General features: G+C 43.3%; 4 protein-coding genes across 5 annotated transcripts; 3 read left to right on the forward strand and 1 right to left on the reverse strand.

The window, feature by feature from the left end:
- Positions 1 to 883: 883 nt before the first annotated feature.
- On the forward strand, positions 884 to 5014 carry LOC307202012 (olfactory receptor 6M1-like). Of its 2 annotated transcripts, none has more exons than XM_079951626.1 (2): positions 884 to 1774; positions 3750 to 5014. In XM_079951626.1, the coding sequence occupies exon 2, from the start codon at positions 3776 to 3778 to the stop codon at positions 4772 to 4774; it is 999 nt and encodes a 332-aa protein (XP_079807752.1). In that variant the 5' UTR covers positions 884 to 1774; positions 3750 to 3775; the 3' UTR covers positions 4775 to 5014. The 2 variants fall into 2 exon arrangements, with proteins under 2 accessions (XP_079807752.1, XP_079807751.1); XM_079951625.1 differs by having other exon boundaries at positions 886 to 1770.
- Positions 5015 to 7843: 2829 nt separating this feature from the next.
- Positions 7844 to 8819, forward strand: LOC307201656 (olfactory receptor 6J1-like; the record flags this gene model as incomplete). The annotated part of the gene is given in 2 exon segments (XM_079950952.1): positions 7844 to 8125; positions 8127 to 8819. Coding segments are annotated over 2 exon segments (975 nt in total).
- Positions 8820 to 14155: 5336 nt separating this feature from the next.
- LOC307201657 (olfactory receptor 6J1-like) lies at positions 14156 to 15124 on the forward strand (the record flags this gene model as incomplete). The annotated part of the gene is made up of 1 exon (XM_079950953.1): positions 14156 to 15124. The coding sequence occupies one exon, from the start codon at positions 14156 to 14158 to the stop codon at positions 15122 to 15124; it is 969 nt and encodes a 322-aa protein (XP_079807079.1).
- Positions 15125 to 18348: 3224 nt separating this feature from the next.
- Positions 18349 to 19371, reverse strand: LOC307201658 (olfactory receptor 6C74-like; the record flags this gene model as incomplete). The annotated part of the gene is made up of 1 exon (XM_079950954.1): positions 18349 to 19371. One exon carries the CDS (start codon positions 19369 to 19371, stop codon positions 18349 to 18351), a length of 1023 nt encoding a protein of 340 aa, XP_079807080.1.
- Between the last annotated feature and the right edge of the window lie 617 nt (positions 19372 to 19988).

Here is a 19988-nt window from a genome sequence, read left to right on the forward strand (position 1 = left end):
GTTTTATCGCTATTATTATTATTATTATTCTGTTGGGAGCCGCCCAGAGTGGCTGGGAAAACCCAGCCTGATGGGTGGGGTATAAATAATAAAATATTATTATAAATTATTAGACCCCAATGGATACATCAATGCAAGGTGTAAAAGCATTGAATGTTAAATACAATGGACCATAAGGCAGCTTATTGCAAGATGCTGATGTAACACAAAGGACTATTTTATTGTGTGGAACCAGTGGCACCAGTATGGCACAAGGGCATCCCCAAATAACTTCATCCCATTAGTGGCAGTCAACCACAATGTCTTTCCTCTTTTTTAAAAACCAAGTTAGTGCATTGCAGAGCAAATCACTAGACAGTCCATCATGGATATCAATGGCTATGTACCACGATGGCTATGTTCTCCCTCCACTTTTCTAAGTCTTATGCCTCTGAAAATACCACATCCTTTGCTCACATCCTGCGTTCAGGATTCTGGTTGGCCACTGTGAAGAACAGGGTGCTGGACTAAATAAGCCTTTGGCTTGATCTAGCAGGGCTTTTCTTAGTTTCTTGTGTCGTTCTGGCCACCATCTTTATTGCCCAGAGTGCTTTGCCTCTGGTAAAAGGTAAAGGTAAAGGGACCCCTGACCATTAGGTCCAGTCGTGGCCAGCTCTGGGGTTGCGGCGCTCATCTCGCTTTATTGGCCGAGGGAGCCAGCGTACAGCTTCCGGCTTGTGTGGCTAGCATGACTAAGCTGCTTCTGGCGAACCAGAGCAGCGCACAGAAACTCCGTTTACCTTCCCGGTGGAGTGGTACCTATTTATCTACTTGCACTTTGACGTGCTTTCGAACTGCTAGGTTGGCAGGAGCAGGGACCAAGCAATGGGAGCTCACCCTGTCATGGGGATTCGAACCACCGACCTTCTGATCAGCAAGTCCTAGGCTCTGTGGTTTAACCCACAGCGCCACCCGCGTCCTCTGGGACTGCATGGAATTCTGTGAAACAGCTATGGAGGACAGAGCTCTCTGGAGCTTGGCACTGCAGCCTTCCTAGCTCTGTTACAGAGTTAAAACTTCAGTTCTCAAGCATCTTCAAGCCTACACAAGAAACTGTGCAGCCCACCATGAATATTTTTCCTGGTTTCATACCCTCTTTGTCATTGTATTTACCATGGGCTTAAGCTGGGCAAAGTACTAAGGAAATGCTGGATTCCTAGCCAAACCAAACACCAATCTGATCTTAAAACACGTGAAGAAATCCACATTGTCTCTCAATCCAATCTAACTCACAGGGGTGTTGTGAATATATAATGCAGTGGGGGGGGGGATAGAACCATGCATCCTTGAAGCTATCCTTGATAGCTATATACAGTATGAAATATTTAATATTTTCATAGAACTGTAGCTTAAGGGCTCTGATCCCTTAAATGCAGGGAGCTTCTGCACATTCAAGCAATAAGTTTATCATGTCAACATCTCGGGCCAATGAATCCTAGATTAGCTTTACATACTTCATCTTTTTTCAACAGCCACTTTTCTGTTGGGATTTCTGCCCCCAGAGAATTGCTTCCTTTAAACGCTTCTGAAATCAGGGAAACGATCCTCACCAAAGCATTAAGACGCTCATGCTGAGCCCCATTCTAATTCTTGTGTCTCTCGTATGCACACAGTTCATCATCATTTTTCTCTTTTGTCAAGACATCACCTTGCTTCTGACCTTGCTCACCCAGCCTCTGTGATGGAAGAGAAAGCAGCTTCCGAGGGGTGATCTTGGCTGTGAGCACTAGGGTAGGTATGTGAAAATGCTATGGTCTCTCTAGTGCAGGGGTGCCGACCTCCTGTTTTTTATGATTTTAGCCCAAAGTTGTTGAGCTTTTTTTTAGGATTGAAGTTGTTGAGCTTTTCTGGGGATTTTTGACCCCAATAAATAAACAACTGCCACAGGGGCTGCATAAAGGTGGCCCCCAAAACAGACTTTGGACATGCCTGCTCTTCTGGTGTGACCCACCATGGCTGGCGATCAACCCCGGAGTTTATGGGGAATCTTGAAATGACCTACTCCCACTCAATCCTTTCTTTACAACATGGTAAGAAAACTCTTAGCACAGTGATGAATTATTAGAACAATATTGTGAGGCAGAATATCGTGTGGTCCTGTGAGGCAGAATTGTATTTTGGTCTTTACTCAGAAAGAGATATATGGTTTACTAAAATGACTAAAAACAATCCTAAAATATATATAGCAATAAAAGCAGACTTGTAGAACAATAGACATAATAAAAGGATCAAAATGCAGCTAAAATCAACAGAGTTTAAGTGCAAATGCACATGAAATGAGGTTTGGTTTGCACAAATCCAAAGGTTTTCAGCAGGTGTTGGAACAGTGCGATGAAAGTAGAAGGCAATTGGGCTGGATGAAGCACCCGGGCCTTAGTTTGCCTACCCATGTGCTAACACATTTACTGGCTCACTGACAAAAAAAAGGGAGCCACATTTACTTGATCAAAGAGCTCTCTGGGTGCTGTACAAATAAAATTGTAGTTTAAATACAGCAAAACAAAAAGCAACAACCCCCCCCCCCCCCAGATTCTACAATATATATATGTGCCCCATGCTGTATACACACCTGTTTGAGGTAAGGGATTTGAGGTAAGGGATTATAATAGACAATGTGATATATATTTCATTGGAATGTCGTAATGACATGCCCTGCTAGAAGCTTCTCACATCATCAGTTAGGGGTAATGCCATTGATTTCTCCTTTTTTTTTTTTTTGAAAACATTTTTATTTGGTTTTACAAATACAAAGTTATCCAAACAGAGATTCCTCTGAATCCCAGGACTTCCCCTCATCTCCTCCATGGGGGTCCAATTTTAAACATTTAATACTGCATATTCTTTGATACTCCAACTTTTATATCAGTCCATAATTATCCATGGTAATTGGTGCAAAACAAGTGAAATCAAAATCCCGCTAATGTTTCCATCTGCTTACAGTGGTCTCCTAATAGCATATAATTTCACCACCATTCTTTTATAAAGTTTTTATCCTCTTGGTTGAGGTAATGCCATTGATTTCAATGGGATGAACATCTGCAGGGGTGTACTTAGAGTCAGAGTGTAAAATATGTACAGTTTGGATTCTGCTCCCTCCAAATCATCAGGCTCCCTTGACACTGTTAGTGAGCCCACAAAACCAAGAAGAGGATCCTAAGCCTCTTGAAGGTAGAACAGATCTTCGTTAGAGAGCTGGGGCTCAGCAAGGGATGGGGCAGAAACCCATTCAATTCACATTTAAAGGTAAACCTGCCCAATGTGCACTTTCTAGAATGAAATGTGATTCCAAGCACAGCCATACTTCTCTGAAATTTGCAACGCAATTCTTCAGCCCAGTAATGTGTACCAAAAGGCATATACAGTGGTACCTCGGGTTACATATGCTTCAGGTTACATACACTTCAGGTTACAGACTCCGCTAACCCAGAAATAATACCTCGGGTTAAGAACTTTGCTTCAGGATGAAAACAGAAAACGTGCTCTGGCGGCGCGGCGGCAGCAGGAGGCCCCATTATCTAAAGTGGTGCTTCAGGTTAAGAACAGTTTCAGGTTAAGAACGGACCTCCAGAACGAATTAAGTACGTAACCCGAGGTACCACTGTACGAGGGCAAAGTTTCAGGAAACTCAAATTCAATAATTCTTCCTTTAAATGTGAACACAATCTGATTTCTCCCCCGTGTCATTTGCAAATTTTGTTTTGCCCCTGCAGAAAAGACCAGAGTTGACTATCCATCCATGCCTTATGCCAATTCTTCAGCTGTGCGGGAGTTCTACCTGGTGGGCTTCCCCACAGAACCTTCCACACAGTTGCTTCTCTTCTTCCTGGTGTTGACCAACTACCTCATCACACTCTCAGGGAACACGGTCATCATCTGCATCACTCTGTCCGACCATCGCCTGCAGAGCCCCATGTACTTCTTCCTCCGCAATTTCTCCTTTGCAGAAATTTGGTTCACGACGGTGACGGTGCCTAAGCTTTTGGCCGGGTTCCTCTGGGGAAGCCACACCATCTCCTTTGCTGGTTGCATGACTCAATGTTACTTCTACTTTCTCCTCGGGGCTACTGAGTTCTTGCTTTTAGGAGTCATGTCCTTTGACCGCTATCAAGCCGTGTGCAACCCCTTGCGCTACCCAGCACTGATGACCAGGAAGTTCTGCCTTAAGCTGGTCTGTGGGACATGGGTAGCAGCCTTCTTCACTATCCTTGGCCCGCTCATCATGGTCACTGGTCTACCCTACTGTGACTCCAATGTCATCAACCATTTCTTCTGTGACCGCACGCCCTTGGTGAACCTGGCTTGCACCGACACCGAATGGGTGGAGACCATCAACTTGGTTCTGGCTGGAGGGCTCATCCTCGGATCCTTGGTTCTGACTGTCATCTCCTATTGTTTGATCACCCTGGCTGTTCTGAGGATCCCCTCCGTGCAAGGTCGAAGCAAGGCCTTCTCCACTTGCGCCTCCCACATGGTTGTGGTCACCATCGTCTACGGCAGCCACATCTTCATGCATGTCCGCACCACACACACCTATACCGAAAGGGTGGACAAAGTGGTGGCTCTTTTGACTAGTGTGGTGGCCCCATCGCTCAACCCCTTCATCTACACCCTGCGGAATGAGAAGGTCAAGGAAGCCCTTCGAGATGCTGCAAGGAAGAGAGGACTGTTCCTCAAGGAAGAAGTAAAGGAAAAGACTGGGAAGAACTTTCACAAAATTGTGGCGGGTGAGATGTGAAGCTGATGGTGTGACCGGATGTAGGTCTTGGGGGTCCTGCTACATTTCCACAGGGAAGGACAGGAGCTCCTTCACTGAGTACCTTCAAGGCAATGTTGGACTAATTTCTATTTATGAAGCAAGCATATTCTGCTTTCTTCCCCAGAGCAAGATGATTTACTCAATGTAACCCAAGAATCACTTTCAGTTCCATTTATTTACTTCTACTTCTAGGTTAATAAATACATTTTACATCTCAAATGTCTTAAACTCCATTCAACATTCATATGGTTTCCAGGAGGTTTCCCATCCAAGCACTGACCAGACCTGGACTTGCTTAGCTTCAACAAGGTTGCTGCACTATGTACTGTCAGACCTTAGCCCCAGACCATGACGCGTTGAATGGTCCAGATGAGTAGCTGAAAGTTGCTGCACTGTGTACTGTCAGACCTTAGCCCCAGACCATGACGTGTTGAATGGTCCAGATGAGTAGCTGAAAGTTGCTGCACTGTGTACTGTCAGACCTTAGCCCCAGACCATGACGCGTTGAATGGTCCAGATGAGTAGCTGAAAGTTTGAGTTGAGTACACTGAGAAGGACTGTCCCCTTGTGGTCAATGCACAAAATGAGTGATTTTTGTGTGTGTGTCAGGCACAGTTGCTGATGTACAAGAAATGTTGGCCTGGAATTGCAGGTAGCAGGAGAGGGAAAGGAGAAGAATCTCTCAAGGGAAGAACTTGAGGTGGAAGACTGTCATAGATATTCTTGCTAACTTTCAGGAAATGACATTTATGTTGATTTGAATTGATTTAAAGTTTGCATGCCCAAATCTTGTATGGTGCATGTATAGGCATTCTTTGTGGGGTGCTGGTGGTATTTTATATCCTGGTCTGCACACATGTGGCTATTTAAGACACTTTATTGGTATTCAAAACATACATATAGAATAAGAGCTTTTCTACTAGAAAAACAAAACGGTGCTGGCACTCAGCATGAAGTTGTTGCAATAAGTGAGAAGGTAAAGGACCCCTGGGCGGTTAAGTCCAGTCAAACTTAACTATGGGGTGCGGTGTTCATCTTGCTTTCAGGCCGAGGGAGCCACCATTTACCAAAGACAGCTTTCCGGGTCATGTGGCCAGCATGACTAAACCACTTCTGGTGCAACAGGACACTGTGACAAGAGCCAGAGCTCATGGAAACGCTGTTTACCTTCCCACTGCAGCGGTACCAATTTATCTACTTGCACAGGTATGCTTCTGAACTTCTAGGTTGGCAGAAGTTGGGATAGAGCAATGGGACCTCACCCCATTCTGCAGATTTGAACTGCTGATCAGCAAGCCCAAGAGACTCAGTGGTTAAGACGACAGTGCCACCCATGTCCACTCCCCCCCCCCCTCAGTAAGTTCCACACTTATAAACAGTACTTTTTAATAGAAAAAAGTGCTGGTACTGCATACTTTTGAGTACCTTCAGAATAAACAACAGCAGTGCATAGAAACATCTTGTAGTACACAGCAGCCCCTCGGCTGTAAATATTTCCCATTTCCCATCAATAAATGAGAGTGACTTGTGCTTATAAAGAAAGTTAACCCTTTCTCCCAGGTCCAGTTCTCCAACAATCAAATGCTGGGATATTTATTCCATCTAGTTGACTGCTATGCTTTTCACTGATTCACAGCACTGAATTCTCATCACCTCTCATTCTATTCATCTGGCAAAATATTAGAGACATGATATGAATATTCCTTCATTTAGCTTATGATTCTCAGTAACTCATAAAACTCATCTTGAATGTAAGTTGGAACACTATAATCCCCTTGGATCTTGATTTGAGCCAGTGAATAACTCATCTTCTTTCTGTCTGACACTGCTGCAAGGCTTTGACCCCCTGCTCCCAGTTTTCCATTTTAATGAAGTTGCTCCCAGAAGAGTGAGCATCATGACTGAGCAAATGGATAGCTTTAAAAGAGGAATAGACAAACTCATGAAGACTACCAAGGGCTATTCACTATCCACAGTGTCTATGTTCTGCCCCCACCATCAGAGGCAGTATGCACCTGAACACCAGTCACTGGGAATGACAACTTGTGTTGTGTTCATATTCTATTGTACAGTTATTCCTATGGGTATCTGGCTGGCCACAGTGAGCTCACAATTCTTGACTAGATGGGCCTTTGACTTGATGCAACAGGGCTGTTTTCTATTCCAATGCTCCTTTCCACTCAGCATGCCTGTGATGTAAGATCGGCTGAGATACACATAGTGATTATCCCAAGGCCACCCAGTGCATTTCATAGAAGAAGACCATTTTTTGAGTCCAGAACTCTCCACCTGAAATTGAACACTCATTCCAACACAGCACATTGGTAAAAGGAAGAATAGGATGATGATGATGATGATGATTTTATTAGAAAGGAACTGGTTCAAATGAACTAAATGAAATTCCCGTTTCATCGACTACTACATCAACCTTTGTATTAGAGAATTATTCTAACAATATCCCTGGAGACTGTCTCTCTAGAGCCCCACTAATGATTTCAGATTCTCAATGCATTACTAAATGGGATTCCTCGAACCTGTCCTCTCTCATTTGCACACATTGGGAACAATTCAATTCTAACTACAAATGGGCGGGCTACTTGCCACAGAGCATGGCAGGCGGAAGATTTTTCAGTAGAATTCTTCTTCTTTTAAGAAAACATGGACAGCTGAGATCAAAGAGGGTTGAAGAATGGAGTATTTTACAAATCCAGTTTGATAGACAGACAGCAGGTTTCTTGACAGAACACAAAATAACATTGAGAATCTAGAAGCATCTTCTTTGCAACCATGCCTACAAATCCAGTATTGGACATGACTGGATTTTTGCTTGCTACAGTAAGTAAATGTTCATGTTTGTCATAATTGTGTATTTGATTAAAGTCATTTAGTAGATTTATATCCCATCCCAAATAAATGCCTAAAAAGTGTGGTGGGAAAGATGAATAAGGATTGTAAAGCACCACCTGTGTTTTGGGTTCAAAGTTCTGACTCTCACTATTCTACTGTTCCTTCAAGAAAATGTGCTGAGATTGACAAGGGGAAAGTCTGATGGAGAACCAGAGCGTGTCTGAATTCATCTTGCTGGGCTTCTCCATTGACCGCCACGAAGAGATCCTTCTCGCCCTCTTCTTTTTGGTCCTCTACGTTGTGACCGTGCTGGGCAACATGGTCATCCTCTTTGTGGTGTTGGTGGATAGCCGGCTCCACACCCCAATGTACTTCTTCCTTGGCAACTTTGCTGCCCTAGATATCTTCTTCACCTCGGCCATCAGCCCACAGTTGCTGTGGAACCTCTTTTCCAACGACAAATCCATTTCTTTTGCTGGCTGGCATGACCCAATCCTATTTCTACTTCTTTCTGGGCACGGTGGAGTTCATCCTCTTGACTTCCATGTCCTTTGACCGATATGCTGCCATCTGCAAACCCCTGCAGTATCATGCCATTATGAACAGCCAGGTGTGCATTCAAATGCTGGTGGGTTCCTGGCTGGGTGGATTCCTCTCGGTCCTCTTTCCCACCATCCTGATCACCAGATTGTCATTCTGTAGGTCCAACATCATCAATCATTTCTTTTGTGACAGCGGCCCACTGCTGGAACTGTCGTGCAGCGATACCAGTTTCATTGAGCTGATGGACTTTTTTCTGTCTGCTGTTGTCATCATATGCTCATTAACTGTGACTCTGTTTTCCTACGTGTTCATCATCTCAGCGGTAATGCACATCTCCAGCACCACTGGCCGGGCCAAAGCTTTTAACACCTGTGCTTCACACCTGACCATAATCTCCATCTCCTGCAGCATCAGCATCTTCATCTATGTTACACCTTCCCAGAAAGAGACCCTGGAAGTTCACAAAATGCCTGCCGTTCTCACCACCATCGTCTGCCCCTTTCTGAACCCATTTATCTTCACATTGAAAAATGACACTGTGAAGCAGGCACTGAAAGATGTGTTGAGACAATACAAGGTGTTGGTCACTCAAAAAGCTTGGGCTCCTTGCAAAAGAAAAGGCCCATTTAAGTGAGTTTGGAGATGATTCATAGGCACAAGGGGAAAATGGAAGAAGCTAAAACAACATCCAGTTGTTTTGTTTTGGAGTAACTGTGTAGTCACTGTGATTAAAGGGAGGAGAGGCAATGACAGATGTAGATAAATTCTCTATTTTATTTGTGTATTTTTTATTTTTTATGCTTTATTGAAACTTTTCAGCAAGAAAATAAAGTGAATGAATAGAAAAGAAAAATGACAAAAAGAAAAAGAAGAAAACTTGAAATTGTGACAGGATACAAAACATAGGTTTATAAGTAATACTGTATATATACCATTTGGGGGGGTGGTTTAAAATTCTCAGATATTATTATTTTAAACCATACACCTCTTATATGAAGTTTGACAGCATATAAATGTAGATGGACTCTGCATGCCCTAACTTCTGCCAAAAACTGATACTGATCATTGCAAGGGTTGGGACTAGATGAGACTTGGGCCCCTTTCAACGCTTCAAGTCTATGATTGGAAAGATAATACCATGGTCCCCTTTGAACAATGGACCAAAGATATGACAACTCTTGCAATGTATGAATGGATTGCTTTTAGATGCTGATGGTATATGATTAAATACAATGGTATTTGGAATGCATTTATTAAAAATATATAATGTCTTTCATATTGTTTGGAAATCTCTATTTCCTTTTAAACCCCCCCCCCCCCACTTTAAACATGGTGCATCTGTGTGAAATGCAGTACGTAACTCGAGAAAGGTGAACTTGTGGACTAGCTGGCATTGCCTGGCACGAATTCTCATCAGTGATGTTCAATAAGGCCTCAGTGGTCAGGGATTGCGGGAGCAACATTTAGAGGGCCACATGTTCCCTGTCCCTGATATGAATAAACTGACTACAATCAGGCTTCTTCTGGGTTAGGGTGCTGAGGAAACATTGAAAAATGACACTGTGAAGCAGGAACTGAAAGATGTGTTGAGGCAATACAAGGTGTTGATTACAGTGGGTTAAGAACTTAATTCCTTCTGGAGTTCCATTCTTAACCTGAAACTGTTCTTAACCTGAGGTACCACTTTAGCTAATGGGGCCTCCTGCTGCTGCCGCCACCCCAAAATTTCTGTTCTCATCCTGAAGCAAAATTCTTAACCCGAGTTACTATTTCTGGGTTAGCGGAGTCTGTAACCTGAAGCGTCTGTAACCTGAAGCATCTGTAACCCAAGGTACCACTGTACTCCAAAAAATTGAGCTCCATGGAGGGAAAAAAAGCCCTTTTAAACAAGTTTGGAGGTGGCTCAGAGGATCAAGGAGAGAATGAAATGAAATGAAACAACATCCAATTGTTTTGCTTGGGAGTAAGTGTGTAATCACTGTGATTAAAAGGAGGAAAGGCAATAGCAGATGAAGTTAAATTCTCTATTTTTTATTAAAAAAACAAAACAAAACACTTTGAACATGATGCATGTGTGAAATGAGGTATACAAATTAAGGAAGCTGAACTTGTGGACCTGCTGGACATGAGCTCTCATCAGTACCAGTCGGTTTGACCCTGTGGTCAGGGATTGCGGGAGCAACATTTCAGGGGTCACCAGTTCTCTATCCCTAATATAAATGAACTGACCATGACTGGGCTTCTCCTGGGCAAGGACACTGCTATAATATCATAGGTCACCTTTATATTGGCTAGTAGCAGATTTAGAACATACCAGATAAAATACTTTTCCACAAAATACTAAACTTCTGGAGCTCACTGGTGTGACAAGTGGTTTTTAGATTGTTTCATAAGGATATGAGGGAGGGAAATCGCAGAACAACAAAAGAGTATTGTTGCTGAGGCAGAGTCCCGGGATGGTGAACCTCAGGCCCAATGACTGACAGCAGTGCTTCATGTCCCTTTCTGGCCCTTAGGACTATTTTCAGGCCACCCCCCTAACCAATGCTGCTTCACAACCTTCTTGGGTGTTTTCCCCCAGCTACAATGTATCCCTGAACCCTGATAAAGTCTCTTGCTAAACTGGATGGAGGTGTCTGTGTGTACAGTGGTAAAATTAACATTCATGGCTCCATCCACTTAACACTCCTAGCTGAAGCATCATTGGTATGTGGCCCTGAGATGGTTGCCCAGCATTGCATGTGACCTTTGGGCTGAAAAAGGTCCCCCATCCCTGGACTACTCAGTGTAGGCCACAAGATTATGGGCTACACAGGAAGCTGTCTTATTCTGAGACAGGTCATTGGTCGATCTAGTTCAGAATTGTCTTCACTGACTGACAGGTGTTCATTGAAGACAACACTGAGCTTGATGGATCAATGTTCTAACACTGATCCATCAAGCCAGTGTGGAGAGCCAGTGTGGTGTAGTGGTTAAGAGCGGTAGTCTCGTAATCTGGGGAACCGGGTTTGCGTCTCCGCTCCTCCACATGCAGCTGCTGTGTGACCTTGGGCTAGTCACACTTCCCTGAAGTCTCTCAGCCCCACTCACCTCACAGAGTGTTTCTTGTGGGGGAGGAAGGGAAAGGAGAATGTTAGCCACGTTGAGACTCCTTCCGGTAGTGATAAAGCGGGATATCAAATCCAAACTCTTCTTCCTCTTCTAATGGGAATTTTGATCTGATGCAGCTGTATATAACTTTGTAGTTTTTGTGTTTTTTAAATCAAGGTCAATACCATATGAAGGCACATGATGCCACCACTGAAACTAAGTAGTGTCTGGTCAGTGGTTAGATGGATTACCACTTGAGAACTATATGCACACGCCACCTTGGATTCCATGATGGAAGAAAGGCAGAATTTACGCATAAGAAAGGAAATAATAAAATTCAGAATTTTTGTTATGTATAGACACAGTGCGGGAACCATGTAGATGCAAGCCTTGGCATGATGACTTGAAAATATACAAATTTGCTAAAAAGCATAGAAATACAGGAAGCTGCCTTTCACCAAGTCAGATCCTTGGTCCATCTGGCTCAGTATTGTCCACAGCGATTGGAAAAAGATTCCCAAAGCTGCAGAAAGAGGTTTTCTCCTTGCTCCAATGCAACCATAACCATAACTCTAACGCCAGCCCTGTCAGGAGATCCCATGGGGCAAAACCTGGGACCTTCAGTGTGCAGTGTATGTGCCCTACCACTGAACCTCTGTCCTGAAGTCTCATTAAATTTGGTGGTAGATGTGCTTCACCTTGTAGGGTGACAAATAATGGAATCCCTTAGCTTCCTGTTAACAAGTAAGCCTTGCCTTGGAATGTTCTTCTGATTGCATCCCTAGAGAAGATGAATAGAATCATCTTAGGAAAGTGAACACACAATGGATTGAGAAAGTAGGCTGCAGAAGGGGAGGAGGGATGAGATTTTAGGTGAGAAGAAGCTTCAGATTTTTCTGTAGAGTACAAATTGAACATTGACTTCTTGTTCAACTTGTGGACTTACCTCACTTCCCATTTTTCCTCTAAATACTTTTGGAATAATGTCTCTCCTGTCAGTAAGAGGGCATTTTCTGTCTCATTCCCTTTCCTTCCAATCCATTCTGCCTACACATTTGCTATCAATCAACTCCACAGAAACAGCATTTGTATAAAACTATTTTAGGAGGAAAACACCCCTACATGTTGTGATCTCTTATTGAAGGGGATGTTCATTTAAGCTCCCAAAAATTCATGCTTAAAACACTGGTAAGCAGGGAAAGTGCGGACTGACCGTTTCATGCTGACTCAGTTGTTTTCCTGGAACAACAATATTGCCATTTCTATATGCTTCCAAAATGGATTAAGCTAATGGTAGATTAAGCTAATACTACATGAAGTGCTTTGTGGGAAGTGTGACACTTCAGCCACAAGGGCTGAAGACCAAATGACCTTTGAGGTTCCTTCCTTTCAATGCAGTGATTCAGCAAAGTCATTTCAAACTCAGGGGGACTTACTTCTGAGTCTTACGAATGTACTGTTAGACAATTAAAAAGAGGATAGATGGTCATTCATCACTAGATGGATACAGCAAAGAAGAAGAGCACCTAGGGTCTCTCATTAAATGAAATGGAACTAAAAGGAACATCAGACTGCATCTTGTTCATATGCTAAAGTGAGTATTTTTACACAGCCGTTTTACACAACTGTTTCAGGCAAATTGCCTTCCATTTATATTGTAGATAAATTGCCTTCCATTTATATTGTAGGATGAGGCTAGTCTTTCTTGTGTGAATAATCTGGAGGGTTCTACTAAACCAAAAAAAGGACAAAAATGTTGATCATGGGAGAAAATGTGCACAAAAAGGGTATTACTTTGTTTTCAGGACAAATCAGAAGTCACTTTGTAAAGTTTGGATTATATGCCACAGTCCCCTCCTCCTGTTGTCCTCTCTAAGCCTCTTGGGTCAATTGTCTTACAGTTTTAAAACCACAATCAGTGAACAAATGCTGTAGATCAGTAGGGGTGCCACATATCTGAAATTCCCCGGACGTATATGGAATATTGTAGTTGGTCTGGGTGGAAATTGGCAGAAATATCTGGCAAAATCTGGATGTATAGCAACCCATGTCAACAGTGTCATTTTTGCTGATTTCCCATAAAAATGGCTCAACAACTTTTCTGTCTGGATTTTCACTATTTAAAATATGGCAATCCTAAAATAAGGTTGATCAGGAACTACTGGGAGTTGTGTAGCTGATTTGCAATAGACCAGAAAGGGTTTCAAACTCCCAATCATTGGGCATTGAGAGCAACAAAATTGCGTCTTCTGCTGAATTGGACTGTGGAAATGAAGAAAGCTAACCAAGAGAGTACTTCTCAGTTTAGCTCAGTTCCACTCAGAGGCACCAAGGTCTCTCAGTCTATTTGGAAGTCTTTTCCACCTGGTTCTGCTTGGTAGATTTTAGGATTATAGTTCATCATCATCATCATCATCATCCAAAATATATCTGACAAGTCAGAAATCTGCACACCCCTGCTGTAGATCATCAGGTTGTGGTTGTAGATGGGGGATGAGGAGGGAGGAAGAAGAAGTACAGTTTTCAATGCTGATATACAATCCTTAAAACTGTATTTGAAATTTAGGCAGCCGAATCTGTATATGATTCCATGGGCTCCAAGATTTCATTAGAAACTTTTAGGCAGATGCTGGACGACAGCCTTTCAGGCATGGTGTAGCAACACATAGCCTACATCAGCAGGGAGTTGGTCTACAAGATATCTGAGGTCCCTTCCAACTCTTTGGAACTCAAATCTGCGCTAGAAATTAATTTGATTGCTGTTGCATGCCAATTTATGGAGGCAAATTCTCTTTGTGTTTGTTTGTTTGTTTGTTTGTGTGTGTTTTGTGTGTGTGTGTGTTGTTTTGTTTTGTTTTGTTTTGTTTTGAAAGATTAGAGATGGGAAACCACACTGGATATGAAGACTTCATCCTGATAGGTTTTCTGATGCAACGTGAAGCAGAGATTCTGTTGGCAACAGTTCTCATAGCTGTGTACATCTTGACGCTGTTGGGTAACATGGTCGTTCTGTTCATTACCTCCACCAACAGCAGCCTCCATACACCCATGTACTTCTTCCTTGGCAACCTCTCCATCCTAGACCTTGCTTTTTCAACTGTGACTGTTCCGAGCTTGCTAAGGGGCCTTCTTTCTGGAGCCAAGACCATTTCATTTGCTAGCTGCATGGCCCAATCCTACTTCTATTTCTTTTTGGCCACAGTGGAGTACTTCCTCTTGACATGCATGTCCTATGACCGTTATGTGGCCATATGCAACCCATTACGTTACCCCATCATTATGAATGGCCAGGTTTGTGTCCAATTGGTATTGGTCTGCTGGCTGGGTGGGTTCATCTCTGTCCTCTACCCAACCATCATGATCACCAAGTTCTCCTATTGCAAGTCCCATGTCATTGACCACTTCTTCTGTGACAGTGAGCCTCTACTGAAACTATCTTGTACCGATACAGGCTTGATACAGATAATCACTTTTCTGCTGTCAACAATGGTCATCCTCTGCTCCTTACTTCTAACTCTCATTTCCTATGCATACATTGTCTCCACCATTTTGGCCATACCCACTGACACTGGGAGGAAGAAGGCCTTCAACACATGTGCCTCTCATCTCACCTTGTTCCTAATGGCTGTAAGCATCTCCATCTTACTGTATGTGATCCCATCTAAGAAATCTGCTTTGGGGGCTCGCAAGGTTCCGGCATTACTGAGTAGTATAGTCAACCCATTCCTGAGTCCTTTCGTGTATACACTGAGAAATGATTTGGTCAAGGGCATCTTGCAAGGGATTTTTGGTCAGGGCAAAGCTTCAGAGACTCAGAAGCTTCGGAAGTTGCTCATGAATCATGCTTAATTTTGTGGGCAAAGCATTGACTTCAGTACGTAGCTGGAACTTTCCAGTGACCCTCATGTTCAATTCCTCAATATTCTGTCTCCAGCTACACTTTTTCAATGTAAGCCCTTGTTCGCTTGTGAGAAGATCACCAGAAACTTTGTATGATAGAAATAATTGTGGTGATTTTACCTGCACTTATACCTTACAGTTGAACTAAATGTACTGTAGTGGACCATAACGTCATTCTCTGAGATGAAGAGGGAACTATATAGTCCTAAGACGGGTGCATTTTGTTTAGCAGGGTGAGCTACCTCAGGCTTGGGAGACAAATGTGGTTCTCCTGGCCTCTCTTTTTGTTTTTCAGGACTTTTCCCAAACCACACACAATGTATGAGTGGAACATATCATTGAACTATGATAATGCCTTTTCAGTAGCCAGATTTAGAAGGTGGAGGAGATTTTTAACTGCTGTTATTTTCAGACAGTTGAGAGTCAGATACTTTGCCTGATCTACTACAAACCAACCAGAGATTTAACAGTAGCTATTCTAATATACCTTCTGCCCATCCCTGGAATTTAATACTATTTATTGATCTATATAATGAATCAACATTAGAATGCACACAGAGAGGTGACAAAATGTACACGGTAATGGAATGCATTTCGTAGACCTTGCAGCTAAGTGCTGGCGGCCTGCTTTGTAAAGTAGCACACACACACACGGTTTCAGGTTTAAATATAGCCTGGTTGAAGGATAATTGCTATTGGCATGTAGTTTAAAGCAGATTTGTGTGTTGAAGGGGTTAGAGTCCAACTAAGCATGGGGAGACTTGAGATCATTCAGCCATAAGTTAATGAAGTGATTTGTGGATTTCTGCTTGACTCCTTGGAGTAAAAGGAGAATAAAGTAAATTAATGAAATGAAATACAAAATCAAATACACCTGAAATACATTTTTCTTCAAGTGCTTGGAATATATTGTGAATTGCACCCAGAAAACTGGTTTTCCCAGCAGTTTGTTGAAACTACTTATTTGGTTGGTAGTACTCAAACCAATGGCTCCAAGTTACAAGAAAGGAGATTCTAACTAAACACCAGGAGGAACTTTCTGAGGGTAAGAGCTGTTCTACAGTGAAATGGACTCCCTTGGAAGGTTGTGGTCTCTCCTTCATGGAAAGTTCTATCAAGAACTGTACTCTCAGGAAAGCATGGTTGCTGACACAGCCATTGACGGCATCCAGACTCTGCCTATCTTGAAAGAGTTGGATGTCCTTCCTCCCCCTGATGAGCTGAAGAACACCATCAACTCTCAGGATAAGACAGAATCCCAACAGAAGCGTTGAAGGCCTGCCTCAACTCTTCCCTCAGGGTGCACCTCCACACCTTTTCTTGCAACGTTGTGAAACAGGATCCATGCCACAAGACATGCATGACCCCATGTCAGGGGCTGGACTGAGGAGGAATGGTGGAGGCCAACTCCCTTTCTCCTGAACCTTCCTGAGAACAGGAGGACAGTATAGATTTAGAACAGTATTTAGTAAAACGCTGCAGAGGGCAGAAGCTGGGAAATATTGGAAGAGGAACAGCAGGAAGAAGAAGCACCAGGAGAGAGAGAGCTGACAGACTCAGTATCCTTGGAAAGCATACCTGACCCCCTCTCCCAGGACCAGGCGTGCATTGAAGGTAGTAAAACAGAGAGCTTAGAGACAGAAAGCTCAGATTAGCCAATGCAGGGATGATGTAGAATAGGGAAGACGCAGGGGGGTGGGACTTTATTTGGAGCAACACCATTATTAGGGAAGGCTGCATTGCTTCGTCACTCTCTGTGAATTATTGAATAAATTGCTTGGTAAGAACTATCATTTCTCTGATTCTTGGCTGACACCGCAGCCTGACACTGCAGCATGATCAGTTATGATTAAAAACATAGCTTTTTTAAGTGCCCCATTCTTTAACTTGGTAATTTTAGAACAACTGGAAAGTAATCCCATAAGATTCATGGAAAGAACTCACTATGAGTTAATTGTTTTTTTGTTGATTTTAAAAAAGCAACCTCCCTCCGGCTTTACTTTTTTAAAACCAAATTTATTAATCAGCAAAGGCAAAAGAGATAACTAAATTGAGATATCCAAATAAATACAAAATAGCAAGGGATCCAATACAAACAAATTCAAAGAGGTGCAAATTTCAAAGAATGGCAATGTTTTGGTTCTCACATTATTTCAGAAAGTGTGAATTAGGTTGGCTCATCATGAAATGTGAACTGAAAAACTCTTTCCCCATCACTAATTCTGTTGAGCACATACGATATCCATTCAGAAAAAGCTCCCAGTACATATTGATAATGTGTAGAGAAGACCTGATTCTTCCAAAGATTACGACAGAAAATATCCACAACTGATAAATGTGAGGACTTCCATTAGTATATAGAGTCCCTTATATAACAGCTCTCAAACAGGCTCATCCCTCACTTCCTGGGTTAGGAAAGGAGATTGGTTGTTAAACCACTCTGGAAGGGAAATAGGGGTCTCCTAATGTCAGGCTTCAAGGAATTGACTTTCTCCTCGCATGGCAGTAGATAAGCAAAACAAAGAGAGCAGAGTCTCCTTACCAGTTTGAATTCCTATAATAATCACAGCGAGGGATAACAAATGTTTCCCTCTAAGAATGGCGGTGCTTCCAATTAAGGCTACCCCCCATCCCTCCCAATCCATGTCACCCCTACGTCTGGCAACCTGAGCTTGTAGTCTCTGTACTTTCTGTTCGGCAACTTTCTCAGCTCTCCTAGAATGGGGTGGGTGGGGCGGGGGAGGGGCGGGGGATGCTATCCAACAACTGTGAATCTGTTAACCCTCTCTCTTTTCCAAGCTGCTCTTCATTCATTTTCCTAGCTTTTCTCTTCTTAACTATGCCCCTCTGCAAACCACTGTTCTACATCTATACTGTCCTCCTGCTCCTGGGGAGATTCAGGGTCAGGGGGAGGCCGCGGCTCCCACCATGCCTCCTCATTGTAGCCCTCCTCAGCACGGTCCCTGACACCTAACAACTCTAAGAACCCTTAATAAACTACAGTTCCTGGGATACTTTGAGGGGAAGCCATGGGAGTTTAAAGAGGCGCAACACTGCTTTAAATGCATGGTGTGAATGTGACCCATTCCACAAAACAGAATTTAATGGAAATGGTTGCCTATTGCAGCCGGCACCCAAAGTTTCCTGATTTTGATGCCAAATCCTACCCAAAATCAACTTGGAGTCTTACAAAACCTACCAACAAATTGCTTAGTTGTTCCTCTCAAGGCATCCTGGACCTGTCTATTCCTAAGGCAATATATGAAAGGAACGAGAAGAGGGGCCACCACAGTGTTCAGAAGAGCCACCCCTTTGTTGAAAATTATTTCATTGTCGCCTTTTGGTTTTATGTACATGAAAATGCAACTGCCGTAGCCGATAGAGACCACGATGCTGTGAGAAGCGCAAGTGGAGAAAGACTTTTGCCTCCCTGCTGTTGACGGGATGCGCATGATGGTGGAAATAATATTGATGTAGGATACAATGTTTATAGCCAAGGTCCCGAGGAGAGAAAGAACAGCAATGAGGAGAACCATGAGTTCCAGAAGACTTGTATCTGTGCATGCCAGTTTAATCAGAGGCCCAATGTCACAGAAAAAATGGTCCATGGCATTTGGACCACAAAAGGGCATTTGAAATAATGTAATTGCTGGAGCCATGATAAGCAAAAATCCCCCAGCCCAAGAGCAGAGCACCATCAATGAGCAGGTTCGGCCATTCATTATGGTTGAGTAGTGAAGAGGGTTGCGGATAGCCACATATCTGTCAATGGACATGACTGCTAGCAGAGCAAACTCTGTGGTTCCCACAACCAGGAATAAATACACCTGCGTGAAACAACCAGGTAGGGAGATAGTCCGTTGGCCACTGGCCATGTTGGTCAAAGCTTTTGGAAGGACGGTGCTGGTGAAACCAATGTCCACAATTGCAAGATGTCGGAGGAAGAAATACATTGGGGTGTAGAGCTGGTTATTCACCAGCGTGATCAGAATAATCACTGTGTTTCCCAATATGGTCAGAAAATACGTGGTGGAGAGCAGGAGAAAGATCAAGATCTCAAGCCAGCATTTGTCACTGAAGCCCAGGAGTATGAATTCCCTCACAACAGTGTTGTTCCTCATTTCTGGGCACTTCTCTGAAAACAAAGTGAAGGAAAATGAGTCAATAAGGCTGGCCTCTTCAAAAGCGGAAGTCATTTAGTGTTGATTCACTCCCTTTAATCAATACAGTAATTCCTTATATATTTAAGAATATACTCTCTGAAACCAATCAAGGTCTCTATGTGTCAGGGACTGGCTGGATGAGGAGGAGTGGTGGAGACTGCCTGACCAAGAGGCTTCCAGGGAAAGCAGAGAAGTAGGTAATATGGACCCAGGTTCATGATAGGAAACAGGGCACACCTCAGAAGAAAGGAACTGGGACATATTGGAGGGTGAGGAACAGGGGGAAGCCAGCAGGTGTACCAGCTCTGAACAGAGGCAGGAACCAGATGTGACAGAGACAGTACCAGAGTCAGTTGATAGTATGGCCCTTGAGAGCCTGCCACATCCCTCTCCTTTCCTAAGACCAGGTGTTTCATCTATGTCACAGAGCAGAAAACCAGGCAGAGACAGAAACAGTCCTTTGGCAACAGCCATAGGCAGCATGAGGGGGCTAACACATAGAAAGTGATCTGGTGAGGAGAGGACACTCTGGACAACAGCTCAAGCTTTGAGGGAGTAGACTCCATGCGTTTCTGCTTGATACTAATAAATGAACTGAAGAAGAAGCTTGCTGCATGCCTGGTTTCTCTTGGCTGTTCGCTAAGTGTGTT

Source organism: Podarcis cretensis (genome assembly GCF_951804945.1).
Source record: "Podarcis cretensis genome assembly, chromosome: 13".
Taxonomy (NCBI): domain Eukaryota; kingdom Metazoa; phylum Chordata; class Lepidosauria; order Squamata; family Lacertidae; genus Podarcis; species Podarcis cretensis.

Coding starts and splice junctions, on each gene's coding strand:
- LOC307202012 (XM_079951626.1), top strand. CDS start 3,776: ATGCCTTATGCCAATTCTTCAGCTGTGCGGGAGTTCTACCTGGTGGGC.